Source organism: Dipteris shenzhenensis, chromosome 27, assembly GCF_047967505.1.
Source record: "Dipteris shenzhenensis isolate YYH24624 ecotype China chromosome 27, Dip_SZ_1.0, whole genome shotgun sequence".
Taxonomy (NCBI): Eukaryota; Viridiplantae; Streptophyta; class Polypodiopsida; order Gleicheniales; family Dipteridaceae; genus Dipteris; species Dipteris shenzhenensis.
The window spans coordinates 6,392,562-6,414,310 of NC_141622.1; the positions used below are offsets into that span (position 1 = coordinate 6,392,562).

The following is a 21,749-nucleotide window of genomic DNA, read 5'->3' on the forward strand; positions in this document are numbered from 1 at the left end:
CATATGCAAATTGTCCCAGCTGAGGATGACATGGTCTTTGATTTGCTTAGGCATGAATTGCATGGCCTTTTTTGTATGACCATATTGGCCATTATACGTGACAAACTTCACTGATTTTCCTCAAACTCTGGAGGAGTAGAAAGCCTTTGCAGCTTGCTGCTTCTTCTCAATTGTCTTCTTCAGAGCTTTGGAGCATAGGCTCCAAGGAAGAAGAGGAAGAATTGGAATTGAAAGAAGAGGAGCATGAAGCGGTAGAGGAATCGAATGAGGAAGAAGACTTTTTACTCTATTTATAGAGGCATGCCCAAAGAAAAAAGAAAGGGATGGATTGGGTTATCTTTTCTGCTTGCCTCCTAATGGGCTGCCCAAGAAGGGCCTTCCATTGCTCTATTCTCTCTACGTAAATTTTCCAATCTACAAAGAGAGGATCCCTTATTGCCTGGGCAAGCTGCCTGGGCAAGCTGTGCAAGCAACTCCTTGTAAGAGTCTTCATTATTCAATTACGTGCCCTCTTCCTGCCTGGCCTTATCGGTCTCTGCAATTCCCTCGTCGGGTGACGTGGCAAAAGCCTAATAAACCATCAGTGTAATTCTGACTTATGACTTGTTAGTCTTCACACAAAAAAGTAATATAGCAAATGTGCAATTTTGTCTTGACAAATTTTCCTTCTGCCAGAAACTCACTTTCTGCTTAAGGCATAACCCCCAAATTATTCATAGGCATTACACCACTCGGACTTGGCCTTCTTTTTGTTTTTTTTTCCTTTGTCAATTGTTCAATTATTACTTTTGTCACCCAGCAAGGCGCAACGGAGAAGTTGCCTACCGGCGAATAAGCATTGGAACGAATTGACCCCTCCAAACTTTCTTGCTTAGCGTGTAGCTAGCCCAAAAGGAAAATCGGCTTGAGACCTGCACGCCACCTCCTTACTCCAGACCCTAATTTATCTAATCATATTATACTCTAGCGTTTGGATGGTTCTTTCTTTCGACAGAGAGTGGAGATAGTGGGCAGGCAGGACCAATACGGGATCTATAGGACCTTTGGGCATTTCATTAGGGATTCCCTAAGAAAAGAGAAGAGGCCTAAAAAGCCTTCTGGTACAACAACTCCCCCTCAACCTCGATAGGGGGGTGGTATAGTTCCAGTACTTCCCTTCGACCATGATAGGGGGGTGGTACAGCTTCAGTACCTTGGCACTATTATTGTGTAGGATTTTTGAGAAATGCTTGACCTAAAGCAGGCTTTTCGAGAGAGCTCATGCTCATTCGATGGTTTAGAGTTAGTCAGTCTGTCTTGCTTCTGTACGAGTCAACTCTTATAATCAGTCTACTCATTCAAGAAATAAAAACATATGAGGGGTCCAACCCTTATTTTTGGGCCCTAGTGTGGCGTGGCTTTTCTCCTGCGGGAGCTCTTTGAGAAAAGCTTTGCTGGATTTTTCCATTTCAGTTCTTGTGATCAATTTCAAGCTCTTTCAAGTCAGTTTCTTTGTGTGTAAATTGTGAGTTTTTTGGAGGGCTATCTTGTGGTTCGTGCAAAGTCATTAGAGAGATCGCTGTCTGTAGATCTTGCAGGAGGAGCTTATCGACTCCCATGGCTAAACTCGGATCCATCTCCCACATCTTTCAAGGATCTGGATTGTATGGGGATTGGAGAGTAGAGGGAATCCCATGCGAGAGATGGATCTGCAGTGCGCGACATGCAAAAGGACGAAACAAACAAGCACTTTGCATTTAGAGGCCTTGTATACTATCAGATCCGTGGACAACATTATTGTCTATTCAAGAGCGGATTTGTACGTCTCATAGATTTCTTGGCCCATCCTAATTAGTGACGCGTGGGGAGTTTCCTACTTTGGGGAGGGATCCAAGACCTATGCGACGTGCCCTGTTAAGAGTGACCCCTCGACTCTAGCGCTCGTCTTGGAGAAAGGCTGTGATAGCTTGGACCTCCATTGTGCGTGGTCTAGCTACTCTCTGCTCTGTTGCTCCAGGTCGTCCCCTCTCAGTAGTCCATGCTGCCCTCATCTCATCTATCTCCTCCTCAACTACTCTCTGCTTTGTTGCTCCAGGTTGTCCCCTCTCACTAGTCCATGCTGCCCTCATCTCATCTATCTCCTCCTCAACTACTACGCTATGTCCTAGGGATGACTCAAAGGCATAGAAATCCATGACATGTCTTTGGGCTGCATCTGTCAGAGATCATAAAGACCTCATCTTGGAAATGGATCAAGCGTGAGAGTTGTTCAAACCCGAGTCCCTTATAGTACTGTCCTCAAATCTCATAGTATGTTGGACATGCGCATAGAGAATGCTCCTATGTCTCCACCTTCCCTAGTGTGCAAAGCTTGCATATCTGTTGCTCTCTCAATATCACGGTAGCTTTGCTTGACTCTATACCTAGTTGATGGGATGAGAGCGGATGTGAGATGCGTGCGTTTGTGTTCTAGGTATGAGGGTCTGATGATAACTCCATCCTCAGATGTATATGTGTGAGAGACACACACATGCACGTAGAGAGAGAGAGAGAGAGAGAGAGAGAGAGAGAGGCCTCATGGGCCTATGGGACAAAGTACACAGAATAGCGAACTCGTACAAGCCTTAGTGGTCTGAAGCAAAGGGTACGCTAGGATCCTTCCTGAGTATTAATCTATGCTAACAAAATCATAATTATAGAAAAAAAAGGTCAACTACAACTGCAGAGTGGGCCATATCTATCAATCAATCTATCTAGGTGTTGGGACGAAACTGAAGCCTGGTACAGTGATGGCTCTCTGGTGGGCTGCGAAGATGTCTCGTATTTGCGTCTGTCAAGTTGTCTCGCGCTGCGATGGGGGACGCGGTCTCCTCGCTCTCTGGACTCTCTGGGCTACGGCTAGGGTGACCCCTCGGTCTCTCGTGAGGAAAGCTGTGATAGGTCGGACCTCAATAGAGTGTATCCTGGGGGCTCTTTGTCGCACATGTGGCCTTTGTGCCCCTCTCTCGGTGGTACTGTGTCGGTTGCTCATCCAGACTGCTCTTATGTCGGCTAGCTCCTCCTTCTTCACTCCCCTGTGTCCGGAGACTGACTCAAATGTATGGAAATCTGTGACGTGTCGTTGTGCCCGGTCACCCTCTATATCATGTAGTGGTCTGGCCATCCCTTGTTGCTCTCTGATCTGTCGTAGAAGCGTCTCCCTATGTTGCCGCATCTCCATCAGATAAAGCCCGATACAGACCTAGTCATGGAAATGGAGCAGTCGTGACAAAGGACCGAAGCCACTCCCCTCTAGGTAGAAATAGTGGTAGCATCCCCGAATCTTGTAGTAGGTTGGGTAAAAACATAGAAAATTCTCCTTTGTCTCAACCGCCCCCAGCTTACTTACATAGCGTGCAGACCTGCTGCTCTGTGGGTATATCCGTTGCTCTCCTTGTCTCGATTCTCAGCTGGTGGGACGAAACCCGCATCTGACCAATGGCAATCCTCAATGCGTGGGAGACTCCCCTATCCTCGAGATACTCCTCTGATACTCTCAGGAAGTGGTCGCAATAAAATTGGGTCTTGGTGGGGAGCTCCTGGTCCTTCCCCCAAGTCCAGGATGTGTGAAGTTGGAGGAGGTCTAACCGCATGATACGGTTGATCTCATCTCGTGCAATCGACTTAGGAGGTGCACCCATGCTGTACTGAAAGGGGGGAAGCTTGTCCATCTGGATACCGTGCCTGGCAAGCCATGTAGATATGCGTGCATACAATGTGTCTGCCCTGCTCTCTGTGAGTCGTCTGGATGACTGTAGGGCCAACCTCGAAAGTCTCCAGTGGGGTAAGTCCCAGACTCTGTGGATGAAAGTCATTGTCTGAAAGATGGCATCAACCTGGAGAGGTGTCATGGCGAACTCTGCCTGTACTATCTCATGTGGAACTGAGGGCTTACATCGGATCATCTTGGATCCCATCGTCACCTGTAGCGGCTCAAAGATCCTCTAGTCTGTCCTCGGAAGATCGCACCCCCAGAAAGGTGTTGCATACACGACAGTCGGCTGCACTAGTGTGTCGAAAAGCCAACCCGTTGGTGGATCTTGGAAATGTGCCTAGAAACACTGTCCCTCTAGTCTAGCCAAAACAGTACGCCCTCGTGTGAGCCGTGCCTGGGCTGAATGTTTCATCGTGAAGATGGGTCTTGAGAAGACTGCTTGATTCAAGAGCAATTAATTATCTTTGTTGAAGCAAATCCTTCAAAGAGAGCACTCTTTCACTTGCTCAAATGTTTTTTTTTTTGTTCAGGGGGGGGAAGCTTTAGAGCTTTAAAATTTGCTTTATCCACTAGTTAGCTTTAGTATTCTTGTGATCTGGCTTTGAAAGATTTGGGTTTCCTTGAATGCAATTTTGTAATGGAATAATTTTGGGTATCTTCTTGTGTCTATCTCAGTCATCAGGAATATATCAATTCTTTCACTTTCCCCACTACCATTTTTTATTCCTTTTTCCTGCATGACATTTTTGCAACGAATGATTGTTCCATGGATCCTTGTAGCATCATAGTCTACTAACTGTGACTCCTAGATGTCAGGAAATGTTTTTAGGTCTCTTTCCTGCAAAGAACCAAGTAATTAGATAGTGTAACATAATAACACCGTGGAGTCTCTACAATGGTGGAATATAAGTGGGATGTTGTGAATTGGTATATGGCCGTGACTAAAAGAAGGGAATAGATCGGTTCTTTTGTCTTTCTTTTCATTGAGTCTCACTTGCCCCCTCTCTCTCTTCTGATCCTTGATAAAGCAGCTTGTTCTTGATATTGTAAATGTGTGATGTGCTTGCAGACTGCTAGATTTAGGGAATTCTGGGATGAGGCTGCAAGGAATCGCGATATATTAGAGGTTGTCCCAGGTAAAGCACATAATAATTTGATATATTGTGATCATTGATCAGTGATATAAATGCAATAATGTTGGTCTTCCCCAGTCCAAACTTTTAACGCCACATTATTCTTTTTCAGGTTTTGAGCAAGCAATCCAAGGATACGCCCTTCATGTTCTTTCTCTTACATATCAGAGGCTGCCAAGACATGTTCTTGCTGAGGTGACCTTATCATGAAGAGCAAGTCGCCTAAGAGTGTATATAAAAGCTCCGATTTTTGGGTGCAATAATGCTTGTTCAATTATGTTTTTTATGAAAGTTGGAATTGTAAAAGATCTAGTGCTGGCATTGAAAATTGAAGTAGCATGTTTTAAAATTGTAAAAAACGAGTGTGCTACTCTCTGTGTCGTGGCAGAGTGTTCACGACCTAATGCATTCTAGCAAGCCTAACCCATTTGTCATGGACATTGATAGTTTGAGGACATTGTATGAGTATCTTTTCCTTTTTTTTTTGTGAGGATGGATGACTCATCATTGTCAAAACATGTGGTTCCATTGTCTACTCAGTGGCTACCTTCTTTTAGGGTCATTGCATGAATTTTTCCATAGGTTCTATCTGAACTTGTCGATGACCAAGTTCTTGTTCCTGGCACTATTTTTCGGAATAGCCTCGGCTGTCCACAGTGGCCAGCTGTCTTTTTTTGGAGGGAGGGGGGTTTTAAGGTCCTAATTTGAGTGATAAGTCTTGGTAAGTCTCCGTGAGATCCTTCTTGTGAAGTAGGGAGTGTGGAAGCCTAATGCTTCCATGAGGTAGCCTCTCACGAATTGGCTCCTTAGGAATACTAACGAGGTCACTCTCCTTGCATAGCCCAATCACCTATGTAGATCAATCCAATCTCTTATATTGAACCAATCCGATCTCTTGAAGAGGTTGTCATGGGTCCTCTCTCTCTCTCTCTCTCTCTCTCTCTCTCTCTCTCTCTCTTTAAGAAATCTCTAAGGAGGAGGAGCCTCCTTCCTTGTCCTCTACAAACTCTAGGTTGTTAAAATTACCTACAATATTCGAAGAACATACCTTGGAGAGGTAGCTTGTGAGATGTCTGGCCACCTTTGCTCTTTGCAAGCTGGGGCATGCATATTTAGATGCCAATCTTGAGGTCTCCAGGACCTAACTGGCTCTTCTTTGACTGTAAACCTTTGAAGCCAATGCCTAAACTATGGACATGCATACCTTATCACTAGGGACCATTTCTTGGGCCGTTCTCTAGGACCAGATGTCCACCCCACTAAAAAGATGTGTCTTGAAGCATCACGATCTCTACTCAGCTGTCCACCAACTCTCTCTATAGCTCTTGTTGAAGGATCAATTGTTGGGGTTATTGCCTGGCACCATGGTGAAATATGTGCTCGTTCTAGTTCACCCATGGTTAGCTTATGGTGGAGTTGGGGTCTCAATAGAAAGGGCCCCCCCCCCCCCTTCCCCCCCCTTGAAGCTAGAGGCCTGTGAAAAGACTCCAATATGTTGGGTTTTGTTGGTTTAGAGGGCATATAATCCAAATCTATGTGCTAGTGTAAGCTCAAGGGTTATCAACGTCGAAGGCACGAGATCGAGCTTGGAGGCTGCTTGGTGGAATGATTAGTAAGTAATTCTTGTTTGTGGATGGTTGACATCCACTCGTAGTTTGATCAAAAGCCTCCCAATCCTTGGCATGTCTGACAAAAATAGGAGTTATACATCGACTCAAATCACATGACCACTTTGCACCATTCAAGCTCCCAAGTGCCACTCTTCTCTGGTTGGAGATATAGACATTAATCCTGTTGAACTTCTATGTAATTCTTGGTTTCAACGCTTGGGTAGAAGCTCTCTTCCTGATCGAGGAGAGGGTGCTCCACCAAAGAAGGTGACGAGCCTGTTCAAGCTAAACCACGTGTTTCCCTCATGCATGGTTTAAAGGGATCTCGAAGGAGGATGAATGGGAAAAATGATTTGAGTAGAGGAATGAATCACATTGCCCGTGTGATCCCTTGTACTAAATTCCTTTCATTTGAATACATGGCACCCATGCCTTTGGCGATTTTGCCAGTAGCAAGAGGAGAATAAGGATGGAAAAGTCTAATGATTTTCAAGAGTGCATACCATTGCAGCTAGAAAAAGAAAATACATGTTGATTTTGAGAAAGAGAGGTATGCAAATGCTAGGAAATGAAATTAATAGGAAGCAATATGCTTGATGATTTTGCCAGTAGCAAGAGGAGAATAAGGTTGGAAAGTCTAATGATTTTCTAGAGTGTATACCATTGCAGCTAGGAATACAAAATACATGTTGATTTTGAAAAAGAGAGGTATCTAAATGCCAAGAAATGAAATTAATAGAGAGCAATGTGTGGTTACCTAAAAATGTATTCTTGCAATCTACAACAAGAAGGGCAGTGGGTAAAGTAACGTGTTAGAAGTTTCTTTACTGACCAATGCAAGATCATTACCCTATTTGTTGGAAGGTATCATCCATATTTAAGACAAATGAGAAGGTTTAATGTATCATTTGATTCCGTGTGCTTTTAGCTTGGCAAAGGCATTTTTTTCTTTCTTAAGTAATTGCTTTCTATCTTACGTGGTGCGTTGCCTTGTTAGCTAGACGGTCTAAGCAATTTTTTTTCTTGGATGCCCGCTTGGGAGAGACTAAAAGTACATTGTATTGTCTTCACAAGCAATTGTAGCTTGAATGAAGAGAACGAGGACTACTTTTTGAATAGCCTTCTCCTTTAGTGCTAGCCTTTGTCACGGCTGAGTCTGCCCTTCTCCTGTGGACTACCGACAGAAACTCAGCACGAAGACCTTTGTATAAATGGATGGTCAAGTATGTGTGGGTGTATGGATTCGTATGTGTGAGAGCATACCTTTATGCCATGGTCTACACGCACTGTTGGGCGTCGATGACATCAGTGGGGATGTCATAGTAGCTAGTCCCTGCTATGTGTGATGGAGTTTATGATTTCAACCTTATGAGTGACTATCATGAGGTTGAAACTGCATTATGATGTGTTTTTAGAGGATGAGTTTGGGCATGTTCCTGCATTCATCCAGGTATATATTTGCAAAGGCATTGGACTGATTGCACGAATGTTTGTAGGCCATCAACGTGGAAGGTATATCGCTGGACAAGTTTTTGGAGCACCAAGTTGCTAACAGTGGATGGTCTCTTGAGAAAGGACACGGCGTAGGGCAGGTATTTTCAGGCCGAACCTGTTATTGTTTTGTATTGGTCTTGCCAGTTTGCCTTCATAAGTTTTGAGATGGTAGAATTTTTCAGCATGCATAATTGTCTCATCATTCAAGCATGGACAGGGACGTAGATAAGATGCATAGCTAGACATGCATTCACATTTGGTTTAGACATGCATTCACATTTGGTTTTGTTTCTAGTCTGCGCTTTGTTGAGAGACATTGACATAGGCTTCCTAACTGCGATGATAATGAATACTGCACACTTCAGATTAATGCTTAATTGATTCCTTGTTAAACATAAGGCATCTGCATTATTGTTTCTTAGTATAACTGGCAGGTATTTGAGCTCAATAAGTTATCAATTCCCGAGCTCATAGTTGATCCAGCGTGTAAGATGGGAAGTTGCAGCTGTAGATCTGTGGACATGTGGGGCATGACAGTTTTTTGCCTAAATGATTCCAAACTTTATGCTGCACTGGAAGCACAGTCTTTAAACGAGAATAAAGAGAAGAACCTTCTATAAGAGGCTTTAAGAGTAACAATTTCAACAAGATATGTACAAGTTGAGCTTGCACAGCACATAAGTTTTTTTCCATCCCCACAAACTGTTATTCTACCAATCACCTTGAAGCTACAACAACACAGCAGTACTAACATTGACACATTGGGGGAGCTCAAATTTTATGTAATTAGTGATTCAACTTCCTTTGTATTAACCTCATCTCTTCAGTATGATTTTGTCAATGGCTTGTATCTGCTCAGGCCAATTCCTTGGCAATGCTCCCGAATTTGTGGCTCTTTCTAGATAGGTGTCTTTTGGAGTGTGGTTGAGACCGCGCATGGCGTCTCAACTGTTATTTTCAGACCTGTTTAGGTGAACTAAGTCGATGCCATACTAAGTGCCGGTGCCCTTTACAGGCCTAGCGCTTCTTCATTTCCAATGCTGATATTGATCCATGGCATGGTAAAGTGGATCTTGGCTTGGGTCCTCTCTTTCTAGATCTCTTTTGGAAGAGCACCATACTCTATGTGGAACTTTGCATTGAGGCATTGGAATCCTTGGTGTTGAAGCTTTACAGCTTTTATTATTAATTATCATATTGGAGTCCCGTTGAATCTCTATTTGTTGCATCTTCTTTTCTTACGTCAGCTTGCACCCTACTTTGGGTGTAGGCCATTCTATGGGCTATCCATAGGTGGCACTCGTTCCTTGTATGTGCCTTGTAGGCCCAGTTAGTTCAATTGGTACAATTAGTACATGTACCACTTAGAACGCCTAGTCCAATTAGGGCACTTTGCGCTAGGGTTTTGTTATATTAGCTCTCTTGTACTTTCACTCTGTTTTGCCACAATTTATTACAGCAGCTCGTTTTTGTCTTCTCTCCCTCATTCCTTGAGCTTCCATTGCTTGCTCTAGCCTATAGTGATATTAGAGTAGGTTGGGAATCCCTCCCCTTAGCCATTGACAGCTATCCCCAGCTGTTTGGTAGCTTTTTGAGCCCACATTCTCGCTGGTCTGCTTGGTTTCTACACACCCGTGAGCATTCGTGGCCTCCTCAAGCATTTCCATCGTGAGAACTTGGCTCTTGGTGCGGGACATCAGCATGTCGGAGTGTTCTTTGCAGAAAACAGTGAAGTGGTGCATAATTCGGGCCATTTTACTGCATTTATTGCTGCAGCCGCCTCACACGTCGGACTGTCAAGAAAATAAAGGAATAGTTCTTAAACAAGAATTGATTTGGGCCAAAGACAGTTAAAAGTGGTTAACCAAGAATAAGTAATTTTTGTTTTACTTTTGTGTTGCATTGGTAAAAGAGAACTGTGGGGACACCCACAAGGGACTAGAAATAGTCCAAGAACTAGAATGCATGCATTAGACTAACCTTTAACGGGTTAAAGTGTTGGATTTTGATTGTGATATGTGTAGGTTCAAGAAGGGTGCAAAAAGAGCCCTAAAGTCAAGGGAAAGTGCCAAAAAGCGAGACCTACGAGGCAAAAAGCACCAGGCGGAGGTGGCGCCTACATATGTAGGGACCCATAGGGCTAAAAGCCAGTGAAACAGCCTAAAAGCCAAGGATCTGGCTCAGAAAGCATGCGAATCCGCTTTTAGAAGCTCGAGAAAGCTAAAAGTGTAAAAGCTCCAGCTTTTTGAGAAAGAAAGCCTAATCTAGGCTTAGGAAAGCTAGCCCCAACTACTCAGCCCAAGCTCTTGTGAGCTCCAGTTGTGCAAAAGTCTATTCTATTGCAATAAAGACCTTCAGGGAGGTCCAGCTTTTTGTCTGGGCCCTAGTGCTGTGTATTGTTTCTTTCCCTCACCTCCTTGCACTCTTCCTTGAAGGCGCATGAGCTCCCATAGCCTCACCAAGCTCAGCCAGTGAATTCCAGTGCCTAGTCTGCATCCCTAGACTATTGCGATTAGTTCTAGAGCTTCCGTGTCATATGGTGATTGCAGCCCAGGCTTCTTGTGTGCACCCGAAAGTGCTGTGATCCGCCCCATAGCCTCTCCAAGTGCTGCGATTCCATGCCAGAAGACCTTTCTTGCTGCGATATGAGTTGCTAGCTGGGTGGTATGCCCTTACGTGTCCACAAACCATTCCCCAGAGTCCCCAAAATCAATTGCGATTTGATTGGGAAGGTGTTCCCTTGCTGCCCTTTGCAGTCCATCCAGCCCATAGCTCCTTGAGTTGCTGGAATATTACTGTAAAGGTGGACTTTGAGGTCTAGTTTCAGGAGCAGTTGGCTAATATTGATAAGGTTGTGGCTGATTCTCAGCTTGTTTCTAGTAGCCTTGGTGGGTTGCCCAACTCTTACTAGGGCTTTGCTATTACATTGAGGTTGGTTGCAGGTGGCAATGCCAACCATTATTCCTTTAACCAATTGGTTGTCCTCTTACTACAGGATGAACAAAGCTGTGCAAACTGCAACGCTTCTATGGCTAGGGATCAAGCCTTTGCTGCCCAGCATAAAAACAAAGGCAAAGGCAAGGTTTCAGCTGGTAAACCCCCTCATGCACATGTTGGTCACTCCCATGATGCTTCTTCTTCTTGGGATAAGAAGAAGATGAAGAGATGCAGCTTTTGCAGGAAACCTAGGCATGACATTTTTAAATGAAGAAAGAGAATTGCATCTGAGAAAAAGAAGAAAGAGTTTGGTCTTGCAGTCTCTAGTTCTCTTAGTCCAGACGATCGACATGAGTATGCTAATGCTTTTCTTGTTACATGTCATTATAATCCTGATGTTCATGATGCTTGCATGACAATTTCTAATGTATTTGATGCCCGGTTCTTTGATAGTGGTGCTAGCAAGCACATTACTTTATGCAGGAAGTTATTCAGCTCACTTGAGTATGCATCTAAGGGGGAAACGGTTACATGTGGCTTCTGTTTCTGGTGTTCTAGTCACTAAAGACAATGTGCTTTATGTTCCAGACATTCGCAAGAACCTCATCTCTATTTCAGCCATAGCTACTTGTGGCTATTAGGTTCTCTTTGATGGTGTTGGGTGTGCAGTATAGACTTGATGCCTGTGACAGATGCCTATAGACTTGATGCCTATGAGAGATGCTTGGATGATGCTTGACTTGCAGATGCAGATCCATATGGTGTTGATTGTTCTACCATGGTAGATACCCATTTGTGGCATGAGAGGTTTGGACACCTCAACTTTGGGGCTTTGATGAAGCTACCTAAGGATGGTATGGTTATTGATCTTCCAAAAATGCATATGCCTTCAAAGCATGTTTGTGAACCTTGCTTGCTGGGTAAGATGCACTGTTCTACATTTCCTAAGGATGGGAGAGTTAGTGCCTCATGCAAGGTGTATTTGGTTCATAGTGATGTTTGTGGACCTATGCGAGTTGCAGCTCTTGGGGGATTTTATTATTATGTCACATTCATTGATGACTTCACTTGGTATACATGGATTTTTGCTTTCAAATCCAAATCTGAAGTTTTTGCATGCTTCAAGCATTTTATTGCCTTGGTAGAGAATGAAAGTGGGCTGAAAATTTCTCACATTAATACAGATAGGGGGGTGAATATATGTCAAAGGAATTCGCTGATTTTTTGGCCTCACATGGCATACATCATCAGTACACTGTGCCTTACACTCCTGTGCATAATTCCGTGGTTGAGAGAAAGAATAGACGAGTCATGGAGATGGCTAGGTGTATGTTGAAAGGCAAGCACTTGACTAACAAGTTGTGGTTGGATGCTGTTATGTTTGTAAATTACATTTTAAACCGATGTCCCACAAAGGCATTGAAGACCATTATATCTTATGAGACTTGGACAGGTCATGAGTCTAGGATTTCTCATATGAGGACTTTTGGATGCTTGGCATATGCACATGTGCCTTCTCAGACACGCACAAAGTTGGATGATAAAGCTATCAAATGCATTTTTATTGGGTATAGCTCAGAGAGCAAGGGCTACAAGCTCTACCAGCACCGCACGGGCAAGGTTTTTTGTTAGTAGGGATGTTATGTTTGATGAATCTTCCTCTATGCCTTTGTTGGACTGTAAAAAACAGCTCCTCGTTGATGCTCCATATCTCTTTGACAGATTTGATGCCTTTGTTTTCATCAGATTCTCATGATGATGTCACGTAAAAGGTCCCCCGTTGGCTCCTTGACACCTTAAGAGACAACAAACAGGATACTCCCCCTGCCAGCTCGTATGTCACGAGGACGTGATTTTTATTGTGTAAATAAACATGTGGACATTGAAAACCCCCTAAGGTGCACCCACTAGGCCCAAATGCTAGGGGCAAGGCAAGGTTTAGAGGGGTCATAAAGTTGGGTCCAAGGGACCCCAAAGTGTGTCATTGGTAAGAGGGTTAGGGGCTTTATTGAGCCAGGTGGCAGTCCCAAGTGTGCATGTGATGGCAACTCTCTCTACTTGGTTTTTCTCTCTCAATCCTTAGACCTTCTGGCACCTTGGGGAGTTGTGTGAGAAAAAAGCGTACATAATTTTTGACGCCTGCTTTTGCCCCGTGAACCGTTTTCACCTTTTGCTCGCATCTCGAGGTTTAGTCGCCTGCTTTATGGATTGTACGGCCTTTCGTACAGCGCTGTACGGAGCTCCTTGCATGCCATTCGAGGTAAATATTTGGCTGTATGACTGGTGGTGCAAGTCCCGAGACAAATTAACTAGCTGCATTGATTGTATGGACGAGTGACACACTATTTGAGGTGATCTCCTTGTTGTACGGACCACTTGTGCATAGGACCCGAGGCATTTGCTGCTGCTATATGGGCTGTTTTGCATGTTACTTAACGCTTGTTGCTAATTGTACAATTCATTAGCCTCACACTCTCGCGCCTACCCATGAATCTCTTGTACTCTTTCTGGTTCTAGCTTGTTCTCCGTCCTAGCTGCTCATTTCTCCTAATGGCCTTTGCTTTGGGATCTGCTGCTCTCTGGAGGTGAATCCATCCTTCATTTTACTCGTGTTTGAGGGGCATTGTGCATTGCTAGGGACCTGTACATGGGAGAGGTGCGAGGGTAGTGCTTGCCTCTCTTCCAAGGACAGCAGGTACAATCGTCTTGACTCTCTTTTAATTTTCAATTTGTCATTTTTGGAAGCTTGTTGTGCATTTTGTTGTTCGAAGTTTTCCCCTTTGGCCATTCAAGCTTTGATAGACACCCAGTCATAGAGTGTGTGCCTAGTTCTATGCCAGAGAGGCGCTTTGAGGACACGTGTGCAGTTTTAGATCTGTGTTGTTGCAATGTCGCCCTAAGAGGTTGGACATTGGCTTGTGGGACTGTCAAACCCTGTGTAGCAAGGTGGATGCCTTGGGGAATGCTTGGACATCATTGCAGTGGGGGAAATGCCTTACCTTTGCTCTGGCACTTCGATACTAGTGGTGCACTGGAATTGGATGCAGGCAGAGGCCAAGTGTTGGGCTCTGGTAGTGGAAAATGCAAGCAGAACAGTATAAGGGTGCGTCCTTGTTGTAAAGAAGAATTCCACTTTTGAAGAATTAAATAAATACCAAAAGGGACGCCAAGGTATTTACGGCTAGTGTGGTGTTTCGTGTTTGATCCATTGAGTAGGGGCATTCTAGCCTCCATCCAGTTTCTTTTTTAAAGTTGTTTCTAAGTGGTTTTGTGTTTAAGGAAGTGGTTGAAAAGATGCAATGTGGCTACAAATGGCATGGATGCTAAGCTAGTTACGGTTAACTTCCCTTTAGTTTATTGAAGGCCGGTTTCACCATACTAGAGCGAATAGGATACTCCCCTGTCAGCCCGTACTAGAGCCCGTGCTAATCTGGTTGCTACAACATGCAATGAAGAGCCATTATGCCATAAGGATGCCTTTCAGAATGCAAGCTGATTTGGATTCTATCTATCAAAATAACGCTTGGGGCTTGCTACCCGGCAAGAATGCCATTGGAACTAAGTGGGTTTATAAGATAAAACGGAAAGCTGATGGTTCAGTGGACCGTTACAAAGCCTCTCTTGTAGAAAAGTCACCTTTTGAGACATCTTCTTATCGTATTGCTCAAAAAATCCCTTTAAGGGTAGATGCCATTAGGTGCATTGCAACTCCAGCGGATTGAGATGACAATTGGGATTTTCCATTCATGCAATTCTTCAGGTTGGTTATCACGCTCTTAGTGATTTCCCTTGAGAAAAATACATCACGTCCTTTCAGTTGCTCTACTACTGCTTGAACTTGCCACGGTTCCTCTCGTATCAAGAAAGAATTGCATTGTCTTCTTCAGTACATCTCGGAGGTCTGTTTGCAAGCTAGAAAGCTTGACTCCACCATCTTTACTAATTTGAGCGTCGGGTTATACATCTAGAATATCTTGTCTCTTCCATTGCTTCTCGAAGAATTGTGGTTGCAAATTGCCTCTAGGAATGCCTAGTGCATTTTCAATCATGCTTTTAGTGATGGTAATCTTTTGACCTTGATAGATTTTCTAGCAGCAAGGCATTCACTTTGAGAAGACTTTTGCCTCCAGTTCCAGGATCACTACTATCTGCATTGTTATTGACTTTGCTACCACCTTCATTGGGAGGTACATCAGCTTGATATTTTGATAGCTTTTCTTCATGGGCATTTGTAGGAAGAGGTGCTTACACTTGGCTTTCAGAACAGCCCTACTGAGGCTACTCTTTACATCCGCAAGAGTGGGACAGATTTGCTGATTTTAGTTCTCTATGTGGATGACATGCTTGTGACTGTGACTCATGTTGAGAAAATTGCAGCTTTTGAGCTTGACTTGAAGAAGACGTTTGCTGTGTCTGATCTTGAAGCATGTCTTGAGATATCTCAAAGGCACTTAGTATTTGGGCCTCCTTGATGAGGCTGACTCTTCATTTGTTATGCATGGAATTATTGATAGTGATTGGGCTGGCTTTTCGGACACCCGTGTGTCACATAGTGGTAACTGTTTCATGCTTTGTTCTTCATGCATCTCTTGGTACTGCAAGAAGCAGACTACTGCTGCTACTTCTAGCTGTGAGGCTGAATACAGAGAAGCTTTTACAGCTACAGGGGAGTGGGTTTGGCTCCACAAGTTGCTTGCAGATCTTCATGCATGTCAGACTGCTCCTACCGCCATCTTCACTGATACAAAAGAGTGCTTTGGCTGTTGCACGGAATCTAGTTTTCCATGCTCGCACAAAGCATATTGAGGTTCACTGTCACTATGTCAGAGAGATTATTAGCAGGTGATATTGAGTTCTCGTAAGTTCCCACTGAAGACAACTAGGTAGATCTTTTACGAAGGCTCTTCCTCAACCTAAGTTTGAAGCTTTTCGGAAAGCTTTAAACTTAGTAGCTTTTGTGACTTGATCTGTTGTACTTTGTACATAGGTTGCTATATCCCTACAGGATGAATATGTGCAACCATGACATTAGATATACAAGTATTATGAGACGTGTCCATGATACTTTAATCCATACCATGGAGGGGGGTTTTTAGGCCATTCTATGGGCTATCCATGGGTGCCACTCATTCCTTGGTATGTACCTTGTAGGCATAGTTACATCAGTTAGGTCAGTTGGTACAATTAGTACATGTACCACTTAGGGCACTTAGTCTAGTTAGGGCATTTTTCCCTAGGGTTTTGTTATATTGGCTCTCTCTTGTACTTTCATTCTGTTTTGCAGCAATTTATTACAGCAGCTCGTTTTTGTCTTCTCTCCCTCATTTCTTGAGCTCCCATTGCTTGCCCTAGCCTACATTGAGGACGCTTTGATCTAGCCCCAAAGCATGTGAGCTGCTGAATGCTGACATGGCATAAAGAAACGTTGTTTGGACGCATTGGAAGTCACCATAGAATCACATCATGTGTGGTCTGTGCAAAACAATCAGAAGTGCATGATGGGACACTGTTGTTCCCCAAATTGCTCTACGGCAAAGATTGATAATATCGATTGCACTATGGGAAGACTGCAATCATGCTGAAATTTCATCATGCTGAGCACTGATCTTATGACCTGAAGTGGTGCGGGATGCTTCATAAAAGAGGTAAGGGCATCATTGATAGTTGTAGGAATGAATTCATCTTGGAAGCTGGATGCAATATTTGCTTACTGATGGGGATGGAAGGGCCTCATATTGACTTGTCTGCAAATAGGCATGATTGCAAAGTGGAGTCTGATCCATGCAAGCATGTGATGGCTATACAAGAAAAATCAGACTGCTGAAGTAGAGGTTGCGGGCGTAGGTATTGTGACAATGGAATTTGAGTCTATGCTTGTATAGCAGAAAATTTTATAACATTGAGCTTCCATTTCTTGCCACTGTTGATGTGTCCAAGCATGAATTTCTTTCGGGATCACAACCAGAATTTTATCTGTGAATTCATGCTGTGAGCTGCTCCATGCCGGCGACTGTCCGGTGCTCTGTGTCAGAGGCTTATCCAATCTGCATCAAGAGGCTTTACATATGAAGAAGCTGAGCTGCTTCACTATGGAAGGCTTTGAATATGAGAATTGTTTGAAGGCTTATGTTTGAGCATCTGTGGCTGAAACACATCAGCAGAAATTAGAATGCATTTTTGTAATATCTGTGGATGCTGTTCTTGAAATTTGAATTTCTGCAGCTACTATGGGACATATGCAAAGCCTACACATTATTGTGAAAATCTTTGATCCCTGAGCTGTGTAATTATGCCTACTCAAAATAGAAGTGTTTTGCAAAGAGGGCACATGATCAAAACGGACCTGCAATTAAGAATCATCGGTAACTTGAAAAAAGCAAAGGTTCAGCCCCTTCTGGAATCATTTGAGATGATCTGAAGTGCATTTGTCACTATGGGAATTATGCTCATCACATGTCCATCGCGCATGGACATCACACATTCAAAATTGCATGCTGCTGTAGGAATTGTTACAGAACATTATGGAGGAAGATGAACTGCTTTTGTTGAAGGTACTGTTCCCTGAGTGACGAGTCAAAGCCATGACTCTAGGACTTATGAAGGTAACCAACGAGGTAACAAGGCCTCTGGTAATGATAAACGAACAGATCTCACTTTTGTATTTCAAAGTCAATGTTAGATATAAAAAGCTTTGCGCGGGCTGTGCTCAGAAGAAGACGGAAATATTACATATTGAGGGATCACGAAGAATCCCTGGAGCTGGGTCTTTGCTAGGAGATACTTGGACTATGTTGGAAGGCCAAGATATAGAAGCTTCATTCAGACTATGCTGGGAAGAACATGTTAAGGCCCAAGGGATCATGAAGAATCGTTGGAGCTGGGTCTTGGCTAGGAGATAGCTGGACTCTGTCAGAATGCAAAGATAGACCCAAGATTATACCGGATCATTGAGAATGGAAGACTGTGTACATCATTCTGAATTTTGGAATGGATGATGTTACGCTCTAGCCGAGGTAGCATGACCTCGGAAGAAGGAGAAAAAGTTTTTCTCAGAATTCCTTCGCACTCGAAGTCGTTGACTTCAGGAGAGTGTGCTAAGTTATCACCTCGATACTGTGGGCCGTGGTTGATTCTAAAGAGAATAGGCAGTGTAGCCTATAAATTAGAATTGCCACAGGGGTGTAAGGTGCACCCGGTTTTTCATGTTTCACGTTTAAAGAAATTTTTACATGCTGGTGACTCACTAATCGAAGGTGTGGTTTTGTTTCAGGAGATAGAGGATATTGCAAGGCGCAAACCAACAAGAATCCTGGACCGAGAAACAATGCAAATACGAAATCGGAAGATACCCACGGTGTTGGTTGCATGGCATGGTCAGCCTCTATCCGAAGCTACCTGGGAATCCGTATATCAGTTGCGGAGAGTGTTCCCAGACTTTATCATCGAGGACGCTGATGTCTGAAGAGGGAAGGATTGTTACGCTCTAGCCGAGGTAGCATGACCTCGGAAGAATCAGTCGACATTTCCCTTATAGGATCTATCTTTGTAATATATGTGTTTGCGCTTTATGTAAATGATCGGGAGGGATTAATGTCAAGGTCCTAGGTGAGGGTTGATAGCACCAGACTAGATAGATCTGAGACCAAGGGCCTAGTGCAAAGATTGTGCCTAGGGGCAAGGAATTAAATGCATCCCAAGAGAGGGGTGAAATGTTGCATTAGGAAGGCCCTATATGGATGACATGTGGCATCTAGATCTATCTAGGGATTTGGGGTCTGTCAAGGCTAGTGAGAGAAGATAAGGATTTAGTTTTACGTGATTTCGTACAGAGCTCTATCTCTCTTGCTTGGGAGTCTTGGCAGAATTGGCTGGGGGGAAAAGAAAAGGTGCTACTCCCGTGATATCTGCAGTGAGAAAATCAGAGATAGGTGACAGATAGTTGACAATTGGTATCAGAGCTTCGGTGACGACGAATAGTGGAAGAGTAGTTGAACGGTTTGTGACGTCGTGACGCTGCGCTGAGCGGGAGACCTGAATATACCACGCTGAACGGAAGGCGAAGGACTGTCGCAGCCACCCGTCGAATTGCTGGTTTCGAAGATCGTTGACGAAACTTGGTGGAGCGCAAGTCGACGGGCAGACTGCAGCGGAACCATGACGGACACCAGGGAGAGCATGAGGAGAGTCATAAGGGGACGATGGAAAACAGCGAGCTGAAGCTGGTAGAGAAATACGACAAGCACTTCGGCAGCATCGTGTTCAGCAGGGTCACGGCGAACGATTTGATTCCGCTCACGGCAAACAATTCGATTCCGCCCAGGCGAGATCGCGTTCCTAGAGACCAATTGCAAACGATTGCTGTGGGATTGGCTGCAGGAGCGGCACCGCCATTCGGATTTTCAGGCTCTGATCTTGTATCCGTAGGCTTCCATTCCAGCGGTCGAGTGTACTTGAACGGTGTTCTTCATCTTCATCAAGAACCCAAATTTCCTGCTTTGCATCGTTCTTGGGGCGCCGTCAACACAACAGTAACGAAGAAATTAGCTGACAGTTGGTTGGCGCTAACGAACCTACGTTCCGTGGGCTGGGAGATTTAACGACAGAATATAGTTGACAGCACGCCGCCATCTGTTTCGCCGTAGCTTTGGCCCTCCAAGCTCACGTAAACAGATCGTAGTTGGGACTTCTTTGGCCACCAGTTCCGTTTATATGCTGTAGCTAGTTGATTGCAAATTGCTCGGGCTGAAAGCTGTGGGATTCGAAGTCCAGGGAGCACTCTATCTATTTTCCTTTTGGTTTTCGTTGTTCCTGTTTTATCGGAAGCAATTAGATTTTTTTGGTCATCAGAGGTCGCAGTTGATGATGCTATAGCAAGAACAAATTATGCTTGAACAGATTATGCCTGTGTGTTTCAGTCGGAGTCAGATTGCAGGAATTTCCCTAGTATAGGGAAAAGCGCCATCTGTGAGATATGCCTGTATTAAATGCTTGATCAGTGTGAATGTGGGATTGCAGGAATTCCCTAGTATAGGGAATTGTGTTCAGAGTGTCAGCTTGTGATTACAGTGTTCTAGGGGTGTTTTAAAAATTATTAAAAAAAAAAAAAAAAGCCCCAAAACAAAACACCTACTGAACTAAATGGAAGCAGAAGAAGGAGCTTCCAGGAGGGACCCTGGTGAATCGGGAGTCCGGCCGACCCAGCAGGGATCGCGCCCAGTAGCTCATACTTTATCTGGCAGGATTGCATTGCTGGAAGATGCCTTGCAACAGTTGTTAGCGCAGCAATTACAAGCCAATGCAGGGCAATCTGAACTTAGGAGAGTGCTACAGAGTATGTCTGCCAGACCTTCTCGAGAAGAGAAGGGAAAGGCTCCAATGGAACTGGAGTCTAGTGTCCATACGGTCGAGCCTAGGAAGGCTAAAGTGCCGAATATTGCGAATTACAGACCGGAAAAGTATTCTGGTCGGATGAACGACCGTAGCTCCGATGTCATTGAGACCTGGTTACACAAATGGGACGAGGCGTTCGCCATTTGTGAGATCAGAAATGACATCAAAAAGATCCGCGAGGCCACCCATATGTTTAGTGAGGCGGCGGATCGGTGGTGGATTAAACAACAAAAAGATGGCATAGCATCCACTACCTGGGAGGGGTTTAAAAGAGAGTTCAGGAAACACTTCTTACCTCCTGACGAGGCATCCCGAGCTTGGGATCAATATAGGAACCTTCGTCAGAGAAATTTATCAGTGGCAGAATACACTGATAAGTTTCGAGAGAGTGTAATGAAGGTTGACGAACCCCTGCCTCAATCAATCCAAGTGAAAGATTTCATATTTGGATTGAATGATCGAATAAAAATGGAAGTTCGGGCTAAGTACGCGAACACGCTAGATGATGCAATAGCTATAGCCCTGAACTACGAGGATGCCAAGGGCAGCAAGCCAAGTGGGTTTGCACAGGTCGGAACCCAGTATGGGTATCCGAAGAAGTCTGGGTTTAAGAAGAAGTGGGCTAGTAGAGGGAGTGGTTCGCAGCCGAGTGGTCAAGCCAAGCAGGCGAGACCGGCTGAAACTCCTAAACCGAGTACCACCATTGGAGTGAAAAGGAAAGTAACTCCAATGGCAGCCCGGGCTTGGTCTAAGTCTCCCTTGAACCCAGAACAAAGGGAAAAAGCGAGGAGAGAAGGCTTATGCTTTGGTTGCCTTCAACCTCATCAGTGGAGAGATTGTCCACGTAATAAAGATCGTCGGATGGCTGAGATGGTGATCTCAGAGTGCGACGTGGAGATGCAGGGAAGTCCCAGAGCGGAAGAGATGCAGATTCAGCTAGCGGGATCTTCTCAGAGGTTAGTACCTTGTTTGTTCTGTGTGTCTGTTACTAAGTTAGTGACGAGTGCACCTGATAACATCCTATCTAAGCCCGCAGCAACGGGGTATACAGCCTTCAATGATACGGAGTTAATCAAAATGAAAGGGCAAGTGGCCAGTCATGATGTCATTGTGTTGTTTGACTCAGCGTCAACTCACAATGTGATTAACTCCAAGCTCGTGAAGAGGCTGAAATTAAAGACAAGTCCATCTGACTATGCGTATACAGTCAGGATGGCTGATGGAAGTTCAACTGAAGTATGGGACCAAAGGGTTACCCAGTTAGAGCTTCGGATTCAGGACTATGCTGAGAAGCTTGATTTTGAAATAACCAAGCTTGCTCATGCGGATATAGCCCTGGGAATGGCGTGGCATTCTAGGAAGAATCCAGCCATTGATTGGAAAAAGCACGTATATCAATTCAAGATGAATGATGTGCTTTATGTCTTGCGAGGTGAAAGAGATATACCTCAG

The 21,749-nt window shown here is 44.3% G+C and overlaps 1 protein-coding gene across 1 annotated transcript in view; it reads left to right on the plus strand.

Annotated features, from left to right (window-relative positions):
• EIF3K (eukaryotic translation initiation factor 3K) overlaps positions 1-21,749 on the plus strand; it is a 92,596-nt gene that overhangs the window by 63,537 nt on the left and 7,310 nt on the right. Inside the window, exons 6-8 of the mRNA XM_087398514.1 lie at positions 4,803-4,869; positions 4,979-5,061; positions 7,973-8,068. Coding sequence (XP_087254640.1) covers positions 4,803-4,869; positions 4,979-5,061; positions 7,973-8,068 — 246 coding nt within the window. The remainder of the gene's footprint in view (positions 1-4,802; positions 4,870-4,978; positions 5,062-7,972; positions 8,069-21,749) is intronic.